This window comes from Ctenopharyngodon idella, chromosome 18, assembly GCF_019924925.1.
Source record: "Ctenopharyngodon idella isolate HZGC_01 chromosome 18, HZGC01, whole genome shotgun sequence".
NCBI lineage: Eukaryota > Metazoa > Chordata > Actinopteri > Cypriniformes > Xenocyprididae > Ctenopharyngodon > Ctenopharyngodon idella.
The window spans coordinates 25,313,934-25,333,266 of NC_067237.1; the positions used below are offsets into that span (position 1 = coordinate 25,313,934).

General features: G+C 37.8%; 1 protein-coding gene across 1 annotated transcript; it reads left to right on the forward strand.

The window, feature by feature from the left end:
• The first annotated feature begins 922 nt into the window (after positions 1 to 922).
• Positions 923 to 18,660, forward strand: ric8b (RIC8 guanine nucleotide exchange factor B). The gene is made up of 10 exons (XM_051870670.1): positions 923 to 1,202; positions 2,413 to 2,460; positions 2,797 to 3,414; positions 6,393 to 6,487; positions 7,833 to 7,983; positions 8,074 to 8,169; positions 8,321 to 8,465; positions 9,320 to 9,464; positions 9,632 to 9,751; positions 16,552 to 18,660. Exons 1-10 carry the CDS (start codon positions 1,119 to 1,121, stop codon positions 16,661 to 16,663), a joined length of 1,614 nt encoding a protein of 537 aa, XP_051726630.1. The 5' UTR covers positions 923 to 1,118; the 3' UTR covers positions 16,664 to 18,660.
• Positions 18,661 to 19,333: the final 673 nt, after the last annotated feature.

The following is a 19,333-nucleotide window of genomic DNA, read 5'->3' on the forward strand; positions in this document are numbered from 1 at the left end:
ATTGTTTTTTTATTATTATTATTATTTTTTTACTTGACATGTCTATATGTTTTAAATATAAATTAAGAAATTCATTGTACATATTTAGCAATATAGTACTGACAGGACTGATACGGACACCAATCAGGTACTATTAAACTTTTTAGTTATTAACTATTAAAGTTTTAAATTGTTTACATTGTTAAACCAGCACTGAAGTGTCTAAAAATAAGATTAACCTGCTGAATTACACTTATTAAATGTGACATCTTGATAATTCAACTCTAAATTTAATGTCACTGTTAATTGTCGCATGCATCTATGAATTTTGTGCAGTGACCATTTCCATCTTACACTATAAAAAGGCAGTAAACTTCCAAAGTATTAAAAAATGTAGAGGGAAAAAAAATATAATAATAAAATATACTATAATAATATAATATCTGCAAAATAATACTGCAGGTAGATGAAAACTGAAATTCAGAGAAGCTTGATTTTTGCCGTGTAAGCAATGGAGCCAAACCCTTAAAAGATCCTTCTATGCTCTTTAATAAATCCTTCTATGCTCTTATAACTGCAGATGATATATTTTCTATTCATTTATTAAAAATGTTGGTCCAGAAAACATTCTAAACATCAATATTGCATCTATTTCCTGTTGGAAAGTCCATCTGTGTTTTGGAACAATGGTAGCTGGTTTCTCTCACTGGTCATTTTGTTGGTTGACCAGCTACCATGTTATAAAACATGCTTAAACTTCCTAACCACCTTAACCTAGTTTGACTAGTTTTTTTGGTGGTCAGCCCAGCTAATGACCATCAACAAACTATATGTTCTAAAACACAGCTAAATAGTCTTGCTGTTCTGCCACCATAAAACTTCCAGTGTACAATAAATATTATAAGACCTGCTACATTTGGACACCATCCAGGGAGCTTTGAGAAAATCATTGTATTATTGGCACGTGCCTTTTTAAGAGACTCTTGTAAAAGCGTGTAGTCGAGAAACGTGACGTTTGACGGGTGAAAGTTGAACAGATGAGAAAAACAGGAGGTGTGTAACTCTCATCTTTTCTGTTGTTGTGAGAAGAAGGTGAACGGCCAGTGTTTCTAAGTGAACGGCAAAAGCAACATTCAGAGATGAGTTTAAGTGCTATTCTATCAGAGATCGACGGTGGAAATGACAAGGGGGTTGAAAAGCTTTTGCAGAAATATAACACAGAGGTAACGCTGTTAGCTTTCTCATGTTGTTTTAATGCGCGTTAGCAGTGTAAATGGATATTAGCCAGTTAGCCGCTCGCTAATCTCAATATACTCAGTGTGTGTGTAAACTAACAAAAAGATTTATGATCTCCGTAACAAAATTGCTTTATTTCTGAACTTTGAACATGTACTTCATGTGTATTTAGTGATTAAAGCTACGAGGCATTCGCCTTGTGATCGGAAACTAGCATCCTCCAGCTGTTAGCCATGACAGAACCAATTTGCTACACCCAACTTGACTGTTTTTCAACAAAAATGTCATATTTACTCCCATGAATGAGCAGTGTGTGAAATCTTGGAGAAAAATGATTATTGCAGACGAATAGAGAAGAAATGAACTGTTGTGTTGGATGTTAGGTTATGAAGTTATGAAAGGCTAAAGTAGCTAAGCTTGACAGCTGTCAGACAGGTAACAGAAAATACTGTTGGAAATATTGTGCTGCCATACATTTCTGTATGGATTATGCTGGTGGGAACAGCAATTTTAGCCATATGTTCGGTGTTTACTTCATGTTTTTAATGATGCTGAAATGTGATGCTCATTTTGTTTTGTTTTGGAGGAAATCTCCAGAGTACGGGATTTTCCTTTACCGTTTCCTGGATACAGGCTTTGAAATAAACCACAGTTAGTTAATTGCAAAATTATTACAAGTTTTCTGAAATGTCATGTTTAAATATGAAGTGATGCATTATCTAATTAAATATGCACTAATTTGCATACAGTTCCAGAGCAGAAATGTAAACAAAACTTTTCATTTCATTTCAGGTTTTTATCACTCCATACATTAGAAAAGAGTGTCAACAACTTAATAAAAACATTCTCACCATATTTTTTTTAGGAGTAAAATATGTATAAAGTGAAATATATATTAACAAACCAATGTAAATATTTTCAGAGTATGGATATGAATAAAAAAGTTTGATGAATGTGAGTGCCACTGAAGTGGAGATTTCTGACTTGGTGCATAAAGGAAAAAACTTTTTAAAAATATATGTATTTTAATTGAAATCTACAAAGGCTAATAGATAAAGTGTAATAAAGTAAACACTTAAATGTGTATTTTAGATGTTATAATTGGACAAAAAAGTTATAATAGCCCAAAATCTGTAAATTTACCAGTGCATGAAAAAACAATGGATTTACATTGTCTAAATGTTTATTTCATTTCAGAACAGCCACACGTTCGCCTTTGACCACAAAGAGGAGGATGCACGCATTGTGAGTAACAGATTTATGGTCTATTTTGTTTTGTATCTCAGTATGGTATGTTCTGTACTGTGTCTGTATGTACTTTGCTTTATTTAAATCAGGGATGGAGAACGTTGATCCTGGAGGGCCATTATCAAGCAGAGTTTAGCTCCAACCCTGTAAAAAACACTCATCTGCCTGTAACTTTAGTAATCCTGAAGACCTTGATTAGCTTCAGGTGTGTTTAATTAGGGTTGGAGCTAAACTCTTCAGGACAATGGCCCTCCAGGATCAATGTTCCCCACCCCTGATTTAAAACGATCAATGACATTTTTAACCTCTTTTGTTTTGTGGTCCATTCTGCAGAAGTTGTGTCAGGGTCTTCTTACAGTCCTCCGTCGGTCAAATCTTCCACTTTGCCAAAGCACCTGCCTGGAGACCCTGCGCATCCTGTCCAGAGACAAGCGTGTACTTGGACCCGTAGCCACCAGAGAGGGCATCCTCACTCTAGCAGGGCTGGCCCGGATCCGTGTGGCGGGACACGACGGAGAGCCGTTAGAAGAGGCGCAGTCAGCAGAGGAGGAGAGGGTAGTGGTGGAGGCCCTTAAGTGCCTGTGCAACGTGGTGTTCAACAGCGTGTCGGCACAGCAGGTGGGAGCTGACTTGCAGTTGGCGGAGGGCCTGTGTGCCTGCTTGCATTCGGTCAGCTCGTCCCATCATGAGGTGGGCCTGTTCTCACTTCGCCTGCTGTTTCTGCTTTCCGCCCTGCGAACGGATGTGCGTAGCACGCTTCGGAAGGAGGTGGGTGCAGTGAGGCTGCTCACTAACGTGCTGGAACGCACCCTCGACGTGCGTTGGGTGGGGCCATATGAGGCTGCGCCCCCTGATCCAGAAGCCCCGCCCATTTCACTAGAGAACAATGAGCGTGCCATGGAAGCCCTTAAAGCTCTGTTCAACATCACTATGTCTGATTCGAGTGATGAGGTGAGATTGACAGTACTTGTAGAACAGCAAAATAACATTTTATGTCTATTTTATGATGCTTTTTACAAACCTACTGTATAAATTGACATCCATGCAGGGCCTAAAATTAACACTGGCCAAGCGGCAAAATCACCAGTTGGCCGAAAACATTTTTATGAATTTTAACAATGCAGTGCTGTGCGAACATGAACGTGAACGACGCTCGGAATATGTTCGTGCTCGGCCAGTGCTGCATCGTCACGAAAGTTTAAGCCTTGCAAATTTAAATATTTATGCGCAAGAAGACACGAAAGATAACTCAATTTGTTACTTGTGCGCTGTGGGAAGTTTTTTTTGTGTGCAAACATCTGAAGTGCGTGCCCAGAAAGCAGTGTCTCAGACAGCACACAAATACTGAATTGAGCTCTCTTTTTTTCATGTCTTTTTGCGTTTGAAAGGACAAATTCACACAAAGTATCCTAGTAATATTTATTGCCAGTGAATCGGCCATTGGCAGGTGTGGCAAAAAGTTAGTTATTGGTTTTGCATCCACATATATACTGTGCAATACATTGGAATTAACCTGAAGAAAGCAGCACTGTTCATTATTTTTTTTAAATTTAAATCGCATGTGTATCTCACACCAAAAACAGAATGGAGGATAATGCAGGGCTTCAGTTTCCTATTAAACCACTGTTAAATAATTGATGCTGAGTAGAGTCGGTGCAAAAAGCAGGTTGTAGATTCATTGGCATTAATATTTTTAATACCATCAAGCTTTATAAAATCTAATTTCAATGCTCTGATGGTCTTTTTTTTATTAGCTTTGGCAAGAATCTCACGTCTCTGGATCATTTCAACCATTGCTGTTTCACATCCACAATGTTTAGATTTAGTTTAAAGTGAGTGTGTCAGCCTATTTGTAATGTGTTTGAAATGTCTCTGAAGTGCTTTGTAAATATTTAAAGAATGCAAATGATGGGTTATGGCTTCATTTGTGGTGCTGTAGCATCACTATTATGCATAAAGTATTATTTTTTTGTCATCTAACAACAGTGTTATTGTACTATCATTGAGAGACTACTATAGTTTTTTATTAATATGTTAAATTATTTTTATTTTTCCTTTTTTGTCATTTTTTTTTTTTTTTAAAACATGTCTATCTCTATATAGTTTTTATTAAAAAACTAGTGCATCAAGTTAATCTAAATGAAAATGAGAAATGTTTGATCTAAGCTAGCTGCTAAGGCAACAAGTTTCTTTTTTATATTTGATTTTATTTCAGATAACATTTAATTTCAAGTGACAAAAATGTTTTAAATGACAAAACTATAATAACCCTGCCTAACAATTTGTACTAAAACCATGATGCCTCAATTATACCAAAGACTATATAATATATATATATATATATATATATATATATATATATATATATATATATACACACACACACACACACACACACCAAGATGGTTCACTCAAAGTGCAAATTTGCAATATGGAAGAATAAGTCCCACATTCTAAAAGCCAAATCTCAATTTGATGAAGTCACTGCACCTGCTGTTAGAAGCTCCGTTTCCAGTAGATACAGTCAGTGTTCTGAGACGCATGCTTAGGACTGTATATATGCATTGACTTTATCCAATGTGTGGTTTTTATCTGTTGGATGATAAAAAAGAAAAGTCCTGCACCCTGAATTTGCATATTGTCAGAGTATGTTTTGCATTTGTTGGAGAACTTACTTTTCAACCATTGATAAAGTATGTTCTGTAAGCATGCAGGTGTGTAGCATGAATACAGTCATACAGACATAAAATCATGTAACCTACTAGTGTTGTCAAATGGACCAACTTCGATACCAAGTCGGTACTGAAATTTTAAAAATGTGACGATACCAGCATTTCCCCCTAGCTTTTTGAACACTGTTGCGGTGCTCAAATTGCGGTAAATTCTTAAACACCTCTGATTGGCCATTGTGTTCACGCACTCAACAGATAGATCTGTGATTGGCTGCACTGATCAATGCCGCAATGAGCACTTACACAGATACCCACGGGAGCGTTTGAAAGCAGGCAGGAAAATTTTTTTGATCCATTGATCATTGTATCTGTTGAGGGCATGAACACAATGGCCAATCAGAGGTCTTTAAGAATCTGCTCAACAGTGCTCAAAATGCTAGGGGGAAATTCTGGTATTGTCACACTTTTAAAATTTCAGTACCGACTTGGTACCGAAGTTGGTACTTTTGACAACACTATAACCCACAATGTCAACCACTTTGTTGCTCTCTGTTTTCCCTACCATTTATAGTATCAATATGATGACTCCTCTCTCATAACCTCATGGAATAGTAAATGAAATTACTGATTGCCAATTCAGAATCTCAGCCAAAGTAGTAATGCATATTCACACATAACGCTTGTAAATTTGATTTACTGTTTTTGACAAACAATATAGTATGGAAGTAAGCCTATTCGCATGTGGAGCCACTGATTCACACTGAACGAGTGGCCAAAACCATGTCTAGAAACCAAAATTTAACAAAGATTTTGTGAGTGACATATTTTGATCACCCACAACACCCTACCATCGTGGTTGGGAGTTTTGTACGGGCAAGAACCACTCACATTTTCTTTAGAAAATGTAAAAAATGTAGCTTTAAATGCTGAAAGCTCCTACTCCCACCCTTTCACCAAGTAGATGAAACAACATTGGTACATTCCAGAGTTCTCAGCCCTTTGAATAGTTACTGAAGTAAGGCTAAGTGTGTCTCAATTGCCTGACCTTTTGTTGGTTTCGGTATGGTCAGGATAACCTTGACATAAGATGCATTTTCTTTTCTCAAGCCAGTGGTTCTCTCTGTCCCTAGATCTCTCCATTGCCTCCTAGTTAATTTGTTTATTTGTAAAGGAAGCCCTAACATGGCATCAGACTGCTATTGTTGTGAAAAAGTCTTTTGGTTTAACGCTTATACAATTTTTCCTTTATTTTGATAGGACAGTGACCACCAGCTTCGGCTCATTGCAGGCATCATGAGACATCTCCTAATGCTGAAGACACACTCTGAAGATAAAACAGAGGAGGCTCACAGGTACTTCCACTCTATCAGATCGACAACTGAATCCAGTTTACTCTGTATACTAGGCCTGTGTATTTTGTAATTGCTTCAAAACCAGTAGTCCAGTGAGCCAGAAAGCAAAAGAAATGCTAGTGCGGTGAATGTGAATGGTGAGGTGTCTTCTCCAAGTGATTAATGACACACCCCTTTGCCCCGTCGAGACAGCTCAACGCATTCTGAAACTCCCACCCGTTTATTTGGGCTTGACTCATTGTGCCCACGGTGGTGCCGTCACCAGCCCTTTCACACTCCTGGAATGCTACCCTCTCTCAATGCATTCTACAGCACTCTGAAATGACTAACTCTACGCTTCCCCTTTAACAAAGTGCGCTGAATGTGCTGAACCAGTCCTGGTCAGTAGATGTGTCTTTGTTATTCAAATTGTGCCCTCGGACTGAAGGTCTCCCCACCTCTCAGTGTTCTCAGAATGCCTGCTCATGTTTGTCTGTCGCCATCACATTCCTAGAATGTGACATGAGTACATTGAATGTTCTTTTGCATCAGAGAAGATTATAAAATGAACAAATGAAAGTGGCATACAAATATTTACTATCCATTTGCACAAGGTACCTTAATGTGAGAAGGAGTCTTTATGATAAATGTGCAGTCAGGTCAAGGCAGTTGGTTTAGGGTTTTTTTTTTTTTTGGCATCTCCATGTGGTCCTGTTCGGTATCACAACTTGACTTGTCGAAATTATAAACAAGCTTTTTGCTGTTGCACTGTACACATACTATACACTGTGAATTTTGGTGTCCTTTTGGAGTCCCCAAGTGTCCTTTTTTTTTTGGAAAGACACCTAAATTTACCTTAAAAAAGCTTGTAAAAAATACAGTTTTGTGAGAATCACCCTTCAATCTGATGGTTTACTTTGCTGGATATAGCAAATGATGATAAAATGAACGTGTTAAACAAGATAAATGGTGTATGCTTAATTTCACGATAAGTGTGTGATTAATTGTGATTTAAAAAAATATATATTTATTGACAGCCCTAAAATTTAGTATTTCCATTTGGCAAAATTTGGTGGGATTATAAGAAAACCAACAATGGTTTCGTCTCCAGTTACTCACAAAACCTCGGATCACTGAGATGAGGGAACGAGACGTAATGTCAACTGAAATCGAAAGCATAATTATTATTATTATTATTATTATATAATGAATTGATCTGCATGTTGGTTATCAGACAGTATCAATTTCTAGGGAAAACTTTCTACTCAAAGGCCAGCTTCAAAGACGAGTTCCTTATTCCAAGAGTTGCATGCTATTTCCTCATGTTATTGTGTGCTTAACCTTTATTGTTTGTTATTTCTTCTAGTCATGCCATAAATCTCCTGAGTAACCTTCCCGTGCAGTGCCTGGATGTTCTGATAGATGTCCCTGTCCAAGGTGGGATGGAAAAATATGGTGGGAAGAACATGGACACAGTGCAGATGCTGCTAGATTTTATGGAAAAGAGGATAGACAAGGTATTGCACTTCAGATTAACACATGCAAGCTTCCTCAGCTGTTCCTCCTTATTGTGTTCGTTCATGTTTTATGTGTATTTATCTACTCAGGGTTCCAACTATAAAGAAGGCTTGACACCTGTGCTGAGTCTGATGACCGAGAGCTCTAGATACCACAGGGACATCCGCAGATACCTCAAGACCCAGGTGCAGGGTTGAGTCCATGCTCAGTGTAATTCACTGCTCTCTAAACTAAGATCTGTTGCTGTGCTTCTGCTTCTTCAGTGCTTTAGATATACAGTTAAAGTAAATATTTATTCATGGATTTAATGTGTTCGCTTTGTTTGCTGCTGTGCAGGTGTTGCCTCCCTTGAAGGACGTGAAGGAAAGGCCGGAAATCGGCTGCACCGTTCGCAACAAACTGGTGCGTCTCATGACTCATATAGACATGGCAGTGAAACAGGGGGCTGCTGAGTTCCTTTTTGTCCTCTGCAAGGAGAGCGGTGAGAGTTCTGCTGGTTTTTAATGTTTCTTAAGGGTGTGTTCACTCTTGGTTCTTTTGGGCTGGACCAAAAAAAGAAAACAATACATTTAGTCCTGGTTCGCTTAGCGTGCCGTTCACATTGGTATTTTTAACATAAAACGGCCTTTATTTTGCGACGAAACTTGACAAACATCCAAAACAATGCTGTGTGCTGGGCTAAATGGACTCATTGTATGTGCGTACATGTGATGGTATATGATGGAGCTGACAACTTGTGAAGAGCTTATAAAATGTGGAACGGAGTTAAAACAGCAGCAAGAATCACTCCTTCACACACACACACACAAACGAAGATCTGCTGCAAGGAAACGCGGTTCTGATGTTCATTCATGTGATGGGCAACATCGTGACTATGACGAGAAAAAACAGGTATGCTTGAGCATTCTGTCCTTTTTTTTTGGTTCGTTTAGATGTCTTTGGTCCGTGTTGCGTTCGTATTTTATTCGAACCGCAGCAGAGTACATTTGTAAGTGGGTCGAGACTCGAGACCCGAGACCCATCTTTTCAGTGGTCTTGATCTGCTTGTTTGGTGCGAACCAGGGTTCGGATGGTAGCGTTCACAGCACACTTATTCAAATGAACCGCACTAACCGAGAAATTGCACCAGGGCTCGTTTTATCGAACCAAACGTGCCAAGTGTGAACACACCCTAAAGTGTATATATGTGAAATTGTCCATTTTGAAATGGGTTGTTGTTTGCAGTTGTGGGACATTATGCTGTTTACTGAAATATGATAATTCATATTGAATGAGTTATTTGTTTTTTTTTTTTCATTTGGACCATCATATTCCCCTGTTGTTCATGTGATGCAGTGGATAATCTGTTGAAGTACACTGGTTACGGCAATGCTGCGGGGCTGTTAATGGCACGAGGGTTGCTGGCCGGAGGCAGAGGAGAGACACAGTATTCATCTGATGAAGACTCGGACACTGACGAATACAAGTCAGCCAAACCTTTGTAAGTGCATTTTTATGTATTCATAACAGCTGGTCTTATTTCCTTATATTTAAGAAATTGTATAATTTTGTATTGTATCATATTTTTCCTCAGCTTTCCTACATTTCTTTCTGCATTCATAGATTATAGTGACAAACATTATTGTTTTTTTCTCTTGTGTTTTTTAGCATTAACCCCATTACAGGTCACATAGAGCACCCAATGCCAAACCCCTTTGACGAGATGACAGAGGAGCAGAAGGAATATGAAGCTCAGAAGCTTGTCAGTATGATTGATGAATTATCAAGGTGGGTTTTTTTGTAACAATTAAACATTTATGCAATTAAATAGTTACAATTCTGAAATATTATTAAGAAATTAATTAACATATTATTAGTATTAGTATTAGTAGTAGTAGTAGTATTATAATTACTACTACCATTATTAATATAATTTTATAGTTGTATTTAGGGGCCAAGCACTGAAGGTACGATAGCACCTATGGTATCCGTTGGTGTTCTTATTATTATTATTCTTCCCCTCTGAGAGTCTATGGCAGCCCATAGAACCGCTTGTGGGAAAGATATGAAATTTGGCACAATGATAGAGGACAGTCCCAACATTAACTACAGCAAATTTGGTGTCTCTAGATCAAACTCTCTAGCACCACCACTTGTCCAAAGATTTACTTATGTTGACGCTAATAACTTTGGAACCATAAGGGTTAGAAACAAAATTATTTTTTCCTCTGATTCCGTGGCTCAATACAATTCGATTGAGGTAATTTTCCGTCATTAAACTTTTCCCGCCAAATTTTCCTGCCAAAAAAAACTACTTTTTCGAACTCCATGAAAATCAAATCAGATAATCTTAAGACTATGCTGGTAAAATTTATCAAAAGCTTTTTGATAAACCTAACCATTCTCAAATAACAGGCAAACAAATTCAAAGAAGAGCATGCCAAATTGGACGCAAGGCTATATCTCTGCAACGCTTTAGCGTATTCTGTATATATTGTTTCTGCACATCGTCACCTACTAGTCAGGAGATAGCAAAACTGGCTATTTTTGCTTATAACTTCTGAATGGTTTGGCCCATTTTGAGCATCAGCCATTTTGTAGCAAAATGCTGTATTTTTTGAACGCATTAGCAGATCATTATGAAACTTGGTATGGGTCATCAGCACAATGATCTGAAGGAGCCTGAGAAGTTTTGAGACAGCGCCACCTAGTGGTGAAATCAAATATTCTTATGCTCATAACTATTTATGTGGTTGACTTATTTTAATGGGAGTCATCTCCTTAGACTCTTGAATCCTTGCCAACTCCAACGATAACCTAACATGTTAGGTTTTACCTTATGGTTTGTGCAACATTGCAATTTAGCTTTAAAACAACATTCAAAAATATCTTCGAAATCGTTAGTCCGATCGAGACGAAACCACCGTAGGAAATTCGGAAACATAGGTTGTTGGCTAAACATTAAAGCCCAAATGCCAAATTTTTCATAGTAAGTGGCAAAAAAAAAAATGTAATCAAAGTTGTGCATGGGTAATTTTTTATGAACTCAAACATATACATGACAATAACACCTAAACGAAATGAGATATTTTCAGCAAATTTGACAATTATTTATGGGCACACTCTGAGGACACATAAAAAAGTAGTGGGATTGCACCTGTTGGTGGCGCTTTAACCGAACAAAATATTAAATTGCCACCAACTACAATAAAGTACAGGTGCTGGTCATATAATTAGAATATCATCAAAAAGTTGATTTATTTCACTAATTCCATTCAAAAAGTGAAACTTGTATATTATATTCATTTATTACACAGACTGATATATTTCAAATGTTTATTTCTTTTAATTTTGATGATTATAACTGACAACTAAGGAAAATCCCAAATTCAGTATCTCAGAAAATTAGAATATTGTGAAAAGGTTCAATATTGAAGACACCTGGTGCCACACTCTAATCAGCTAATTAACTCAAAACCCCTGCAAAGGCCTTTAAATGGTCTCTCAGTCTAGTTCTGTAGGCTACACAATCATGGGGAAGACTGCTGACTTGACAGTTGTCCAAAAGACGACCATTGACACCTTGCACAAGGAGGGCAAGACAGAAAAGGTCATTGCAAAAGAGGCTGGCTGTTCACAGAGCTCTGTGTCCAAGCACATTAATAGAGAGGCGAAGGGAAGGAAAAGATGTGGTAGAAAAAAGTGTACAAGCAATAGGGATAACCGCACCCTGGAGAAGATTGTGAAACAAAACCCATTCAAAAGTGTGGGGGAGATTCACAAAGAGTGGACTGCAGCTGGAGTCAGTGCTTCAAGAACCACTACGCACAGACGTATGCAAGACATGGGTTTCAGCTGTCGCATTCCTTGCGTCAAGCCACTCTTGAACAACAGACAGCGTCAGAAGCGTCTCTCCTGGGCTAAAGACAAAAAGGACTGGACTGCTGCTGAGTGGTCCAAAGTTATGTTCTCTGATGAAAGTAAATTTTGCATTTCCTTTGGAAATCAGGGTCCCAGAGTCTGGAGGAAGAGAGGAGAGGCATACAATCCACGTTGCTTGAGGTCCAGTGTAAAGTTTCCACAGTCAGTGATGGTTTGGGGTGCCATGTCATCTGCTGGTGTTGGTCCACTGTGTTTTCTGAGGTCCAAGGTCAACGCAGCCATAAACCAGGAAGTTTTAGAGCACTTCATGCTTCCTGCTGCTGACCAACTTTATGGAGATGCAGATTTAATTTTCCAACAGGACTTGGCACCTGCACACAGTGCCAAAGCTACCAGTACCTGGTTTAAGGACCATGGTATCCCTGTTCTTAATTGGCCAGCAAACTCGCCTGACCTTAACCTTATTGTGAAGAGGAAGATGCGATATGCCAGACCCAACAATGCAGAAGAGCTGAAGGCCACTATCAGAGCAACCTGGGCTCTTATAACACCTGAGCAGTGCCACAGACTGATCGACTCCATGCCACGCCGCATTGCTGCAGTAATTCAGGCAAAAAGGAGCCCCAACTAAGTATTGAGTGCTGTACATGCTCATACTTTTCATGTTCATACTTTTCAGTTGGCCAAGATTTCTAAAAATCCTTTCTTTGTATTGGTCTTAAGTAATATTCTAATTTTCTGAGATACTGAATTTGGGATTTTCCTTAGATGTCAGTTATAATCATCAAAATTAAAAGAAATAAACATTTGAAATATATCAGTCTGTGTGTAATGAATGAATATAATATACAAGTTTCACTTTTTGAATGGAATTAGTGAAATAAATCAACTTTTTGATGATATTCTAATTATATGACCAGCACCTGTATATGAAATAAAATGCTATATTTTACTGATGATTTTACTTCTTGCTTCTTTGTGCTTGGCCCCTTAATGGCTGCTTGCAGCTATATTTATTATTTTTCTATTATTAATTATATTTTTTTATTTTCTATCTGATCTTCTTTTGCTCTGTTTTCACCAAAATTAAGATTTATTCAGGCATAATCCATTTTTTTTGTGTGGAAATTCAGACATGCAGATATTATCTGGTTCTTTCATTTCCACTTATTCAGTGGTCAGTGTACATATTTCATCATCAAGCTTTAACATTAAGGAGAAATTAAAATGTTAACCAAATGTTTTTCCTCTTGCTTATTAATATCAGTCAATTGCTCTTTCTGTTTTTCATCATCTTATATGAACCAGTTCATAATGCCCTCCATCTGCTAGAAGCATTGTGCTTGTTTTCTCATCACCCTCTTTGGAGGCTGGATATGTGCAGGGCCGCATTCATGTTGACCTTTTCCTAAACAACCGGTGGCGTAATCTAGCGAGACACCGGTGAGAGGTGTAGCGCCGTTGCTCCCACTGCGCTCCTTACCAACCGCTTCATTAAGGCAAGAATCCTCCACCATCATCCTCTGCCTCATTTACAGCTGGCCTTCCACATTCAACAGGAGTCAATGCACACCGACTGGCCACCGCAGCCCCGCTGCATTAATTACCAGCTAATTGGCGTGCGCAGTGGGGTCGCGGACTCAGGCTCTTTTATACAATACACCAAGGTTTCATAATACATATACGTGGTTCTCTTTCATACGCCGCCTGTTTTATTCAGCCAGGGTGCCAGACATTGTCCTCGGACGTGAAGTGGTTTGAGACATTGGCTCAATTAGGGGTGTGCGTATGTACGTTAGCTGCCGGTCGATGTTAAATAAGTTTGCAAACACAAGAGGATACGTCATTGTCCATCTATAGGGCGTTTGAGTCGTAATGAGCAGCGTGTGCCCAAGAGAGGCAGATTCCTGTCTTTGAGAATGAATCCTCGTTCCTTCTCTCTTCCTCCTATTCTTTTTATCAGGATGAAGGAGGTGTTGTGTGGGAGAGGGAGGGCACTGGTGCTCCCCGCTACGGCTGCTGGGGAGACGCAACATGTCCATGGAGGAATGTCCCTCCCTCTGTCTGCTGCTTGACTTGCTGTCCAATTAGTACTGACTCTCCACCCCATATCCACACACACACACACACACACACACACACACACACACACACACACACACACACACACGCGCACACACACACACACACAGATGTACGTACATAAACACTAAATTGCTCAGGCTCAAATGCAGATGCTGATGATTGGATAACAAAATTTGGTTTCTGGTTTTCAAGAGACGGAGAGGAAATGTCTTTGTTTCCTTCTAGTCATCTAAATATCTTGTTTACAGTCATCATGACGTGCGTTTGACGTCAAGGTGCTCTTTTGCAGCCAGTAATGCAGTACAGGCTTGTAAATCAAGGATAAGATAATTTGTTTCTCTGCGTTTTTGTAGAAAAACTTTGAAAAAGTGTTTGATATAAGTTGTTATACCATTTAGGAATTTATAAACGTTTATCTGTAACACTATACAATAAGATTTTGTTTATTAGCATTAATTAATTATGCTTAGTGTTGATTTCAACTAATACATTATTAAAATTAAACGTTAAAATTATACTGTAATAAACTGTATTGCTTGCATTAATGCATTAACTAATGGGACCTTATTGTAAAGTGTTACCAGTTTATCTGTATGTGAATGACATGAATGCAAATTAGCTTTTTGACGGCTTTGATTGGATAATGCTCTTATTAATCATTTTTGTCCATGCTTTGATTGGCTAATACTCTGATGAATCATCTCTGGGTGTGCTGGTGACACACAGTGCAGATATAATTGGATTAGCGTGGAGGAGCTGCCGAGGCTTTGAAGAGATTAGAATGAGCACTGATCCCGTAATTAAACTGCAGGGCCGAGGTGGTGGTGGTGGGGGTGCAGGGGCGCTCTGGGATTGGGGGGGTTTTAAGGGTTGTGATTCCAAGGGCTCTTATGTGGCCAGATGTAAAGGCAAAGAAAGATGTTCTACACATCAACAGGCCTCTTTAGAGGACAGAACTGAATGCAGCTACAATGGTCAGTACAAAGGGTTTCTTTCAAAGAGCAGGTGGATTGTAGTGACAAATTAGTGGCCCAAAAAACGAATGTGTGATATATATGTGACATATATGTGTGATATATATGTTTGTGTGACCCGTGCTGGCAAAATGAGTCATAATGCGCACGGGATAATTTTGAGCTACAGGCAAAACAAGTGAAAAAAAAATTCAATTTTAGTCGAAATTGAGGTTTTCACAAAAATTTGTTCATTATTCCCTCGTCTACCGATCCCAATGCTCCAATTAGCAATTAAATATCTAAAAGAGTCTTTATTCGTATGTTTTCTGAGAGGAGTACCTTTCCTTTGACCATGAAAAATGCCGTTTTTCTCTGCTTGCTTCTCGACTACTGGCGCTTCCCTCAGCATAAGTTTGGTATCTTTTTAAAGCGCAGCATTCTAACTTTGTGAATATTCATAGCGAATTCTCGATGGCATGAGTCTGAACCAATGAAATGTGATTTTCAAACTCATGCTGATGTAAACGAAACGATCTTACTCGCGCTGACTGACAGATCCGAAACGCGCGCATAAAGACGCCTCAGACAGTGTGCGATCCCGATATTTCAATAGTACTTCAAAAAATCTGTCTTGGCGAGTATTCACGCAAACATTATCTGTTATGTCTTGGTTAATTAGACATAACTGTCTTGGTTATCTAGTGAATGTTTGGTTAACTGTTGGGGAAAAACATCTGGGGCCTCATTTATAAAATGGTGCGCAGAAACCGTCCTAAATTTGATTTTACGATCATTTCTCATGTGCGTACGTGTGATTTCATAGAATGAACGTACACACAGAAAACGAGCGTACGCCTCTCTTTCACATGTGAAATCTATAAATCGCAAATGATCTTGAACTTGCGCGCAGCTGAATGATTTCAGTAAGCACGCTTTATAAATGAGGCCCCTGATGTGTAACATTATATTAGATCCGTTTGGTACATTAGGTCTTAATATAGCCTATTGGTTATCTGTTTCTATATCCTATAGATATGGGTTTGACTGGTGATTTTAATTTGGTGATATTACTAGGGATTTTAAGGTATGGTTGCTAGGTGATTTTGTTCAGGAGGATTTTGTCCAGTTGGAACCTTCAAAAAACTTTAACTTGATTTTTCTCAAAATTGACTTTGCTGACTCTATTGAATTCAAACAGGTGTAGTTCAGTCTTTTTTTTTTTTGTCAGATTCCAACAAATCATACATCATTTTGAAGGTTTGTGAGAATGTGAGAATAACAATAAATTGTTGAATATTTTTGAAAATTTGCTCATTGCAAATCATTTTGCCAGCATGGGTCACACACACACATATAAAACTTTTAAGGACCATATAATGACCTTCATGACCATAAGTTTGTCACTGCAAATTGATTAGTGTTAGACTGCAGAATGTTGTAACAGACACGTATATGTGTGTGTAGATCATCATAGATTGCTTTTCCGTTTTGTGTACTTTCATTTTTGTACAAAGAAAATCTAGACATGATGAAATAAATGTTTCACTGAAGTCATTCAGGCTGGTTGTATCTCCCTGTACGTTTATTTGCGTGAACGTGAACATGCAAAGCAGAAGTAGCACACAACATGCAAAAGTACTGAGCTTTGTTCTGCTTTCTCAACAGAAAAGAACTGATCAGACCAATGGGAGTGAGGAAGGATGGCACACTAGCGCCCCTAGGACAAGCTATCCATGAGTGCAGCCCACCACCCAGCAGCGACTCGGACTCAGACTAGCAGGAGAAACTGGAGTTCACTGAAACCCTTCAGGCACCACTGCTGATGGCTAACCGTCACAGTCTTACAAACTGTCCCCTGCACAAGGGGATGCTTCAGTTACTTTTGTTGCATGAGGGGCATGTCTTTCTAATTGGGGCATATATGGTGAAGTACATATTGAGCAGAGAGAAGAAACAGAAATGTTTAAATAGATATCTGGTTTTGATCAGACAACAAATGTGATCACAGTGACTGTATCAGATGGAGCTGTTAAGTAGGAAGTTACATGACTTATTCACGTGTCTTTGACACCCTTTGTGAAAAAGTAAATGCACTTCAATAACGACATATAAACACTTCGTCACTTACTCTTACAAATCAATGTTTAAAAGCTGTATTTATTACTACAAAGTCTGTGGCTGTTGCTGGTTCACAGATTGGAGAAACCTGTCTTCTGATGTTTCAAAATACTCAAATGGTTTTTGAAATGTTATATGACAAGACAAGCCATGAGATCATTTAAATTAAGAAATTATTTGTCTTGCACTCGATTGTTTTTAAAAATGTGCATTTTTTTTTTGGTATCTGCCACTTAAGCCTTGAGTTTCAAACAGTTGTGTCTTTTCTAATGTTAAAATATAACTACACAATTTTCTATATACTATGTATTTTTTTCTTGTTTTTCTTTCAATGTTTTTTTTTTTGTTTTGTTTTACTTTTCCTTTTTCTAATGTTGCGTAGAAAACCTAAGACAAAGCATGTAATTAAATTCAGACTTTCTAAATACTCATCTTCTATAACCACTATAATAAAAGTCAGCAGAGTAAAGGGGCTTTGTAAAACTTTTATAAAACATTAATTTTCCCTCAACTTTTGAATTTAGCTTGTTTTTTATTTCAGACAATCATTTGCAATAAAACAAAAAGCTACAAGTCTCATTCACTCATTGCATGCAGAAACTTTTCTAATGGTCCTTGAAATGTAAAAATCCAGACAAAGAATGCTAATTTAAAACACTAATCCTAAATCTAAAGCTGCAAGATATATATATATACACACACACACACACACACACACAAAGAAAAGTTTATTAAACTACATGATCAAATGATTGCTTAAAGATATTGAATGCAACCGTTGCGTCGCTAGGTAAGATCCTTTGTATCCAAAGTGTTGGGATTCTTTATATTATACTCAGATCTGTGGTACATTTAAAAAAAATTTTTTGCTGGTGGAATGTACAAAAAGCTCAGAAGGTGAAGAGACAAAGATTAATATTTATTAAATACTATAAGATGCGATTTCTATTAACAGGGTAATAAAAGTACAAATGTACAGAACAGAAAACAAGCACTTTAATATTCGAAGTACAAATGGCAAGAATGTTTAACAAATGCAAGATGAAACTACTGACAATCATATATTCAACTGGAGAGGCACATGGTTCCATTTCCAACAAAATGCAACCGTTGCATGAATCAGAAACACTGACAAAGACAGCTGATTAACAGGCTTTAACCAAACATGATAAACTGGACATATGAATGAAAAAAAAATTAAGATGGATTGAAACATTTAAATAGGCATTCTGGCTTTTTATCCATATTTCCCAAAACATGCCAAACTCCTATCAAAATCCCTGAGGGACATGAACAGATACGATCACAACAGTGTGGTAATTACCAGCGACTTCACTGATCCTGTGCAAAATGAAATTGCGCTCATAGCCGTTCTCATACAAGAACCTCACACATACATTCACAAACACAGCAGCAGGATATTGGGGTTCTTTGTTGCCGACCAAAGACATTTATTAGAGTTTTGGGGGGGGTTGGAGCTCCCGCTTGGAGGCTGCAGTGCCTGTGAAAACACACAGTGGGGGCACTGCACACTTGGGAGGTCACGCCTCCCATGCTAATTTAGCACAGTTCACTCACTGGGGCCAAACCAGGACTCGCTGACTTCAAAATAACGAACATATAGACATTTTATTTATATATAATATTAATATATAATATTAATATATAATATATAATATTATATATATATATATATATATATATATATATATATATATATATATATATATATATATATATATATATATATAAAAAAAATACATACATACACACACACACACACACACACACACGTACATTATTCCCAATCCTTTATACATCAATTCCTTTCTGCACCAAAATATACCACCAACTATTCCAAACAAAAAGATTAAAACTCAAATACAGTTTGTAGAAATGCTAAAGGAACCTTGACACAATACATTCTTGGCTTGTCCAGAGATAATTAGCCATACTAAATTAATAAAATAATCATAAGTGCTATGCCTGTAGTTTTTTTCCCCCTGTGCAGTAACAGGGCCTGATAAAATTGAACATAGCCATTTAACGGGTTAGTTCACCCGAAAACAAAAATTCTGTCATTAATTACTCACCGTCATGTTGTTCCACACCCCTAAGACCATCTTCAGAACACAAATTAAGATTTTTGATAAAATCCAATGGTTCAGAGAGGCCTCCATTGCCAAAGTTACTGAACCTCTCAAGATCCAGAAAGGTACTAAAGATGTCGTTAAAATGGTCAACGTGACTACGGTGGTTCTACAATAATTTTATGAAGCGATGAGAATACTTTTTGTGCGCAAAAATAAAAATAACGACTGTTCAACAA